Genomic DNA, 8,885 nt, shown 5'->3' on the forward strand with positions numbered 1-8,885 from the left:
TGCATTAAATATGGTTCGACACTCACACTCTCCAGTGACTCTAAAAATCCTTACTTCCCACCCTGCAACTGAACATTTCCTGTGGAATTCCAACCAGGACTTTGTTCTTGATGACAGAGCAACTGCAACAGCTGAGAGGACAATCACTCTCTAATGAAGAGAGCAAAATGATGGCAGAGGCCTGGTCTGAAACATCGGTCCCCTACGGAACAATGCACGTGAGGGGTGTCATATCGAGCTGTATCATAAAAAAAAGGGAGCAGGGTCAAAGCACATTTATTGCACAATTTTGTTTGGTTTTTCTTGTTTGAAATATACAAATGGAAATGGACCAAAATCATGACCCAAAAATCACCTTACAAACTGAAACCTGGGCCTGCTGAACAGTTCCACCCCTAATATGTGCCAAAACAATTAGAGAAAGTTGTTCTTTGGGGGGGGGGGGGGGGGGGTATGACAAAATCGAAATTGTTTTTTTCTTAAAGTAAAAAAAAAGAAAGAAAGGGCATATGCTTGTGAAGCCATGTACCCACTGATTTCAAACCTGCGGGCTCAAATTGATTTGTGTTGAGGAAAGTAGGATCTGTGGCGGCAAAAGGTATTTAGGTGCACTCAGACTGGGCCTTGTATCGTACTGATGCAGCGATCGTCCCCCCGCCCCAGCTGGCCCACTGCTCCTTTTTTATGCCTGAGTGCGCTTGTGTTGTCACTGAGCTATACCCTCAAGCCTGATATTTAGTTGGAAACCTTGCGGTTTGAGATTTATTTCATAAGCCATAGGGTGCAGGACTGGATGGGAGTAACTTTGCAGTAATTCAACATCCAACAAGCAAGTGAACGACAGGTGGCGAAATATTCCCACAGCCTCATTGACCCTCAACATCTCCCGCTCTACAACTGGACAACTTTTAGAAATTTTCTCGCTTGTTGTGCGTTAGGCATCCACGTTATTGCGTCTGTTGCTCGTGTATCTGTACCACGCTGAAGTACAACTCTACCAACCACACCAGGACCAAGACAGCATACCGCGCATGAGCAAGGTATGATTACACACACCCAAAAATCAGGACTTTGGGTGTGTTTGTGCTGGGGCACAGTAAAGATTATCCAGTATAAATGCACCCTTATAGAGCACAAGATGGGCTTCATCTCACTCCCTAAGGAATACCGCCATCCCATCAGCGGATACCATCACACTTTGCAGCATTTCAATCAAATTCCAGTTACCCGCCTTTCTCTCTTTCACTTGGAAATGCATCACAGTGTTTAGAAACTCTCTGAATGCAGTTTCAGCTGGATTTTAAGACGTGGTAATGGTTATTTAAGGAACATTTGATGATTGTGTATTTCTCTCTGGATTGACTCTGTATAAGTGCTGACTAAATGACTAAAAGCTCTTTATCAGAGAATACAGTGCATTTCAGAACCACACTTGAGTCTTAAGATCCTCACGAAACTACCGTAGGTGGCAAGATGGAAGTGTGAACTAAAGTTGTGTTAATAGAAATAGCCTTAATAGCTCCTCATAATTTAAAATAAGAGTGGTAATGGCCTCTTCACTAGCTGGCAGTGTGTGGGGAAAAAAGGCACCATTTAAATTGCGATTGGTTTGAATTACCAGTGCGAAGTGAAATTGACGTTTTTAACATTTTACAACTTGGAGAATTAGAGATGCAGAAGGTACACCACTTTTTAAGTTCAAAACCTTATTTTTCCAGGGCAAATATATATATATATATATTTTTTTTAGAACCGTGGGGTCTTGTGAATAGCACCTAGTGTTTTGTTTGATGGAACAGTGGGCCTTTATCGGTTGCTGCTGGCAGACGCATGCTGCATGTGGACTTGTGACATCGGAGGGGCTATGATCTAATTATATCTGTTTACCGTACTGAGGCGATAGTGTTGGGACTGGGAATGTCTTTTCTTCTGTGCAAAACAAGGGTAAGCAAAGTGCCAAATAACAGGTGCAATATACCACTGCAGAGATTTACACCGCTTCTGAATTTCCACAAAAAGAGATTTATTAGCGCAGACGCTATGTCCGTCCACACGCACACACAAAAACAAACATGTATGCACACACAGCAAATCTGTTATGGATAGCCCAAACATAAATACATTAATCCTACAGACAGTCCAGCTCAATTCCATTATATTCCATTATCATAAAAAGGTATTTATAATTCATAAAACCTTTCTGGCAGTATGTAATCTCAAGATTATTTTCCATTGGCACATTCTGCCATTCAACAAATCTTCTTCCTAGACACTAATGCATGTGCGATTGTGTTGCTTGCCCTCTTTGAAAGCAAGCTAAAGAAAACTGGGGAAAATGGGCCAATTGTCATAGATCTTTAAACAAGTATGTATTAAGGTCAGTTCACAGGGAAATTTCAAGGCTGGCTGTGACGTTCTGAATGTATGGATGGATGTTAACCTAGCATGCAGCCATCGAGCATTTATTGATTCTTAGAACTTTTACTCAGAAACCAATGAATGGATTTTGTTGAAAACTGGGGAAAAGTTTGGAAATATAAAAAAAAAAAAATGTGATTGAAATTTTGAGGTTGATCTGGATCAAACTGTAGATTCTGGGTCCTGAAGACTGTTCCAGGCCACTCACAAGAAATCATCATGATCATACATAAATACATGACTTCCATGAATTTAATCAAAATATGTATAGATGTACGATCTTGACCTCAGCTTTGGCTGGTGGGGAGGAAAATTTATGAATGGATTTATACTATTGTTCATACTGAGTGCTTTCTAGTTTGGCGTGATATAAACCAAACGACATAAACATGTTGAATGGACAAATGCTTTCATGTATTGCATCATTTCTAATCTAAACATGTTAGCGAGGAGCGCCTATACCATTTCCTGAGGATGCATTTATCCTGCATTTGCCGGTGCCTTGTGCCGCCACTGGGGGAGTTTGTTTTTCAAATGGCTACGCCCAGTTGAGATCCAATCCCTAGAGAGGTGCCTCTCCTGTACAAAGTTATCCAGAATCACAGCTGTCTGAGCCAGATTCGCCGCTCTGGTTGCATCGCTTGGTGAACACAAGTCGATGTGAGTCGTAAACCCACCTCACAGCATGAGTATCCTTCAACTGACCCTTCATATCCAAGATGTCTCACTTGTTCTGTACTGTAACAGGGTGGGGTGACATTACTCAAACAGCAGCCGTAGCAGCCGAGCGGATGAGTACATCGAAATGCGGTCATGTACGTGGTTTGGTAGTTTGGTTTAGCAAGTCAGCCAAACATATGCTGTTCCACACCATTTAAGATCATGAAAAACCATGAAGGAGTTTACTGTGGCCCCTTCGCCCCACGTCAGAGTCCCTCCCTTTACCTGCGTGAAACCACAACTTGCACACCTTATTTTCTCTCCGCAAGAGAAGCATAAACATCCCTATGATGCAGCAGAGCAACCTTGTGATTCAGAAGACATGCCCTTCAATTAGAGGATTCACATCCTCTGCTGATGCCTTGGATGGAGAAGCATGCACCATCACAGCCTAAACCTCTGAAGCCTGCGAGCACTCAGCTGTCAGGGAACAAGAATTGTTCCTATACTGGGATCCATAAAACAGAACTGGAGCCATCCGTTATTACTGCAAGCTTTAGAAACCCAAGCAAACTTGACCATCCTTTTCTCATGGTGCCCACATTTTTGTCAACCCACTGTGAGCCATCAGTGGTTGCATCCAGACACGCCCACCACGGTCTCCCACCGTCAATGTCAGCTTTGATGTTGATCCAGATAGCATTCAGGTCAAGTCCAAGTTACTGTGCAGCACATTTCTTTGCAAGGGATGCTGGAGGTGGAGGGCATTATTAGTTGCATGTTTAGCCTACTTCAAAGCGCAAAATTGGGGAAACAACTTAACATGCAGGAGCCAAACAAGTAGGTCAATGAAATATTCATCTCATCTATCAAAAGCAGTCAGTCACACACCACGCTGACAGGCTTAAAATAAGGTACCCAATCGAGTAGATCCAAAGCAGAGCAAGGCGCCGGTGAAGTGAACCATATCTCACTAGGTCGTCTGCAGGCTGAAATGTTTCCAGCGCTTCTTGCTGAGCCAACACCGAGCAGCCCGTGTAGTGAGCCCGTTCGGTTGGAGGGGGTGGGTGGGTGGGATGAAGAGCACCGTAAACACACAGAAAACAGCTGATCGAAGGTGAAGGTGAGTTCTTACCTGATGTCCGTCTCTCTCTCTCTCTTCGTCAATGCATGCGAGCTGACTTGGATGTTGACCAGGCGACACGCACACGCACACACACACTCACACACATACACACGCCACAAGCGGGTCAGCAGCAGCTCAAGCCAGCCTGTCTGCCTGCCTGCTCCACGGCACCAAGCCCCTCCTCATCCACCGTACTGTGTGTGCGCCGAAAAAAAAGAAAAAAAGAAAAAGGGGAAGCGGCGTCACACCGCCCCCCCCAATCTGATCATCACAGAGATGTACCGAGATCAAGATAGATTTAAAGGCTCAGCACTATTGATTCAGATCAGTAATCCTGTGATACCGCAATCGTTTTATGCATGCACGCAGAAAATATGGACGCATCGCTTATTTATTTATTTTAATTTTTTACAAATTTGGGCAGTGGTGAAGGCCTACATTAACATAATGCTGCGCTTTACCCCGCTTTGACATCAAAACCGGAACATGGAGGGTGATGATTCCATTTAACCTACAGCAAATTTAACCAGTCAGTTCAACGTAAGTGAACCGAAAAGATGAGTTTTTTCATTTTAAATTCAAACCTCAGTTTTACGTTATTAACCATTCGGAGGAAAAAAATCGAGTTTCCATTATTTAATTCTATATTTGTCTTATAATATCGTCAGACTTGAATCTCCACATCAGTTTATCATCCAAGTGGGTGGAAGGTTTCCCCCTAAATTTATGATATACTGCCTCCTAGTGGAAATAGGCTTGTAAAGACGATAACTGGGAGTCAAGAACAATCTACTGTACATCTGAATATGCATGAATATTATTTGACATCGTCATGAAAGCCTTTTCTCTGCACACACACCCTTCATATACGAGCTATATTTCAGCAAATATGGGGCCTTGTCCTGAAATGTCATGTTGACAGTAAAAAGAAACCATGATTTTGGAATTCAAGCTGTATTTTCATATAAAACTCTCTCTCTCTCCACACAAACACACACACACACACACACACACACACACACGCACACACACACACACACACATATATATGTGTGTGTGTGTGTTGTAACGCTACAGAAGCCTTACATATATGCCTGTTGTTTTGATAAAAGTTCATGTAACATTTCATATGCATTCTTATCAGCGTTCTTCTAGACAATCTTACCCAGAAAAAATGGATAACAGAGTTCATATTTGCATTTCATTTTAAATCGTTTCAGTGTGCCACAAATTCACAAATTCATTTCCTGAGTGACACACTTGAGTTCCTGTCATGATTAGAACATTTAGGAAAACAATTCTGCGAAGCTCCCCCCATTCGGAACATTTTCTTGGTAAACTATTTGTGCTGATATCATTCTGTCCTTTTGTGCCTGGTAACAAATGGTAGCCAAGTTACTCCACTTGAACCTTGCACCTTTCTAATAGAGCTCTTTCATTTTCCCTTTGGAACGTACATGAGCTTCAGACAGCCAAGAGATTAAACTATCAAAGGATAGTCAGTTGCATTTCAAATATACTGAAACTGTCACTGTGTTCATTTTCTGACAAGAGAAAGCTGTACTGCAAACCTCCTCTGCCACATCCTCATCATCCTCATCATTTTGTCAAGCTTTTATCACTCGTGTCACAACTTTTCCTTGTCCCGCCACAAGGGGGTAGCGCTGACATGTTCCACTGAAGCTGGATCGTGAAATACAAATAAATCAGGCTTGTACGTCAGATATTTCCTCTGCACGATGGAACAATCAAACAACACCTTGACAAATGAAAGCCTCTATAATAAGCAGAAAATTCTGGAGCTGGCTTACACTTTTAAAAAAAAGGACAAAATATTCATATTTCACCCATTTATTTTAATTAGTGAAGCATTAACTGACACATTTCTAATTTCCTGCAAGCCACAGACCCATTCTTCTGTTGTGAAGATATCCCATGTTCACAAGCAGAAGATTAAAAATGTGAGCACAGATCCTTAAAATAATAAACACATCTGGCTGAATTACAGGCTACGTCTGTGATTTTCCAGTTCAAGTGATGATGCAACAATTACAGAAATGGTGTGTTAATGTTTTAATCAATATTGTGTAATGAACCATGACGTGCTGGAACTGTAGGGTGTTGTAACACTGTGGAAAAAAAAATCTCACACTGAAGCTCAGAGATAAAAACGCTCATGAGTGAATAAAATCCCTCATGGATCCTTACTGGAATAAGGATGTCAGCTGGCAAGGTATTAGCTTTTAGCATTGTTTGCTCTGAAACACTTGTGGGCCTGTTGATCTTTTAAACTCAGCAAAGCTAACAGAGGCCCGGAGAGTTTTGAAATACTCTTATCAGATCTCCTTATTTATGCTTCAAAAACAAAGAGAACGTCATCAAAATCGAAATAAATGGCAAAATAAATATGTGAATGAAAAGCTGGCTAGTTGTTTCAAAACAGCTGTTCACCTTTGATTTTGTCAGCTTATCTTGCAACTGCAGGAACCATTGAGCTCTGTTATGGTTTGGATATTTCCATGGGAACAAGTGGCCGAGCAGAGAGGGAGGATCCTGTTCCAACAGGGGGGTGAGGAGGGTAGGGTGTGTGTGTGTGTGTGTGTGTGTGTGTGTGTGTGTGTGTGCGCGTGCGTGCGTGCGCGAGATTCACTGGTTTCCAGCTTGATTTAACCTGCCTCCATCTCTCAAACAGCCACAGCTGTGCTGATCTTAACAAGAGAGAACATCGAGGATTTCACATCTTGATATTTCAGTTGGAGGGAAATCTTTTGGATTCAACATACTTTGTAATACAAGGTAAGGAAACCTCTAAACAAACTGAATGCAGATTTTTAAACAGATGTTTGTGGGTATACTAAAGAAAATCTTTTTATACAGAGATTCCAAATTTCTACCCATGTGGGTGGTGGAGAAGATCCGCGTGTCAAGTTCTAACCTGCCAATACCTTCAGCTGAATTCACCTTTAAAATTGGTGACATAATGTTTGGAGAGAAAACTGACAAATCCAAAAGGATTTCCCTCTGCCCCAATGTTATTACCCCTGACAACATTCCAGAGTTTTGCATCCCTCCAACGATCCCATCCATGCAGGAGTTAAAGAATACTGCTCGCGTGATCAAGGCGTCTCCCTGTGAGAGGGTTATCCCTGAAATGGAGGTGACACACCATGAGCCCTTCAACCCACACATCATCCAGGTGGAGAGTGTGGACGAGAGCCCCTGCGACGGCTGCAGTGATGAGGAGGCAACCAATGCAGATCCCCAGAGCCAGGCCGCCCTATCCCTTCCGCACCTGGCCAAAGCTCAGACCTGCTACGGCTTTTGCACCTTACTGGAGAGTCCTCATACCAGGAGGAAGGAGTCACTCTTCCACTCCGATCCAGGCTCCTCTCCACTGCTGCTGCCCAGGAGTCGATCCAGTATGTGCTCAAAAATCTCCCCTTCCACCTCCCCCTCTTCATCCCCTTCCTCCTTCAGCCTCAATGCTTTAACATCCAGGCTTTCCCCAAGAGGCTACACCCTGAACTGGCAGGGCACTCTGGACAGCGATACAACGTCCTCTACTGAATCCTCTCCTTATAGCTCGCCCCTCCTGACTAGATGCCCAGCCAAATCTTCCCTCTTCAAAGCACTGAGCCATGAACTCCTGTTGTCAAGGAACTTAAGGAAGGCAATGGTGTCCAGGAATAATTCCCTGTCTACAGATGAAGGCAGCTCCACTGACAACAGTCCCAATGTCATGAGGAGGGCATCAGAGGGGTTAGCTGAAGGGCTGCCCAGCAGTTACAGCCTGGCGCCACCCACTATCGTCCCCATGGACTTGACTCTGCACAGAGAGCGGGCAATGAAGGAAAGAATGCTCCCTATAGGGAAGGATGGCAGCCTGAGACTTTCAGCAGAGTACTGCCCAGATAACCAAAGACTACGAGTTCGACTGATCAGTGCTGAAGGCCTTTACCCTCTTTCTGTAGACCCCAAGATTATCAACTGCAGTGTCAGCCTCTCTCTGGTTCCTGGAAAAGTCCAGAAGCAACGCAGCACAGTCATCAGAAAGAGCCGTAATCCCATCTTCAATGAGGATTTCTTCTTTGATGGTATCTCAGAGGAAGAACTCAACCAGCGGGCCTTACGCTTTAAAGTGGTGAACAAAATGTCCACCCTGAAAAGAGACTACCTCCTAGGTGACTGTGATCTGCCTCTTTCTAGCATTGTGACATTTTAATGTTCTTTCTTACCTTTATACTGTATTTATGTATTATGTTATTTATTTCCATTTTTGTATGGTGAAATGAGTTGTTTTTTTTTATAATGATTAAATTATGGAAATCACTGGGATTGTTTGATACATTTCAGCATCAAAATTCAATCCTCTCCTGTTATTCGACAAAATGACAATATAATCATTTCCAACCTTTGAATGTGTTAACATGGCAGCAGGACCATGGTTGCAGCATCAGATGGCGTGAGGCAACTCCCTTCTCGTATTTCTTCTAAGCCTGTTGTTTTCTTCCTGACCTTTCCAGTGATTAAACATATCACTAGAAACAAGAAACCTTAGAGGAGAGTGTTTTTTTTAACCACTGAGTATGTATAATTTTAATCTGTTAACAAAAAGGAAGCGTTATCTGCTTTTTTGAACGCAACCCCCCCCCCCCCCAACAATTTTAAAGGAATAGTTCAC

General features: G+C 42.9%; 2 protein-coding genes across 4 annotated transcripts in view; one reads left to right on the forward strand and one right to left on the reverse strand.

Moving 5' to 3' along the window:
* tln2b (talin 2b) overlaps positions 1-4,418 on the reverse strand; it is an 82,053-nt gene extending 77,635 nt beyond the window's left edge. Inside the window, exon 1 of one of the 2 annotated variants that reach the window (XM_086209019.1) lies at positions 4,214-4,418. The gene's annotated coding sequence lies outside the window, so the exon portion shown is untranslated. The remainder of the gene's footprint in view (positions 1-4,213) is intronic. The other variant, XM_086209018.1, reaches the window with a different exon arrangement.
* Positions 4,174-8,531, forward strand: c2cd4a (C2 calcium dependent domain containing 4A). Of its 2 annotated transcripts, XM_086209021.1 has the most exons (3): positions 4,174-4,201; positions 6,897-7,000; positions 7,082-8,531. In XM_086209021.1, exon 3 carries the CDS (start codon positions 7,101-7,103, stop codon positions 8,424-8,426), a length of 1,326 nt encoding a protein of 441 aa, XP_086065147.1. In that variant the 5' UTR covers positions 4,174-4,201; positions 6,897-7,000; positions 7,082-7,100; the 3' UTR covers positions 8,427-8,531. The 2 variants fall into 2 exon arrangements, with proteins under 2 accessions (XP_086065147.1, XP_086065146.1); XM_086209020.1 differs by lacking the exon at positions 4,174-4,201 and having other exon boundaries at positions 6,876-7,000.
* Positions 8,532-8,885: the final 354 nt, after the last annotated feature.

Source organism: Aulostomus chinensis, chromosome 7 (assembly GCF_037954235.1).
Source record: "Aulostomus chinensis isolate RoL2024-O1b breed Wild chromosome 7, RoL_Achi_v1.0, whole genome shotgun sequence".
Taxonomy (NCBI): Eukaryota; Metazoa; Chordata; class Actinopteri; order Syngnathiformes; family Aulostomidae; genus Aulostomus; species Aulostomus chinensis.

Excerpts from the sequence above, each read along its gene's own strand:
- c2cd4a (XM_086209021.1), top strand. The coding sequence starts at position 7,101 with ATGTGGGTGGTGGAGAAGATCCGCGTGTCAAGTTCTAACCTGCCAATA.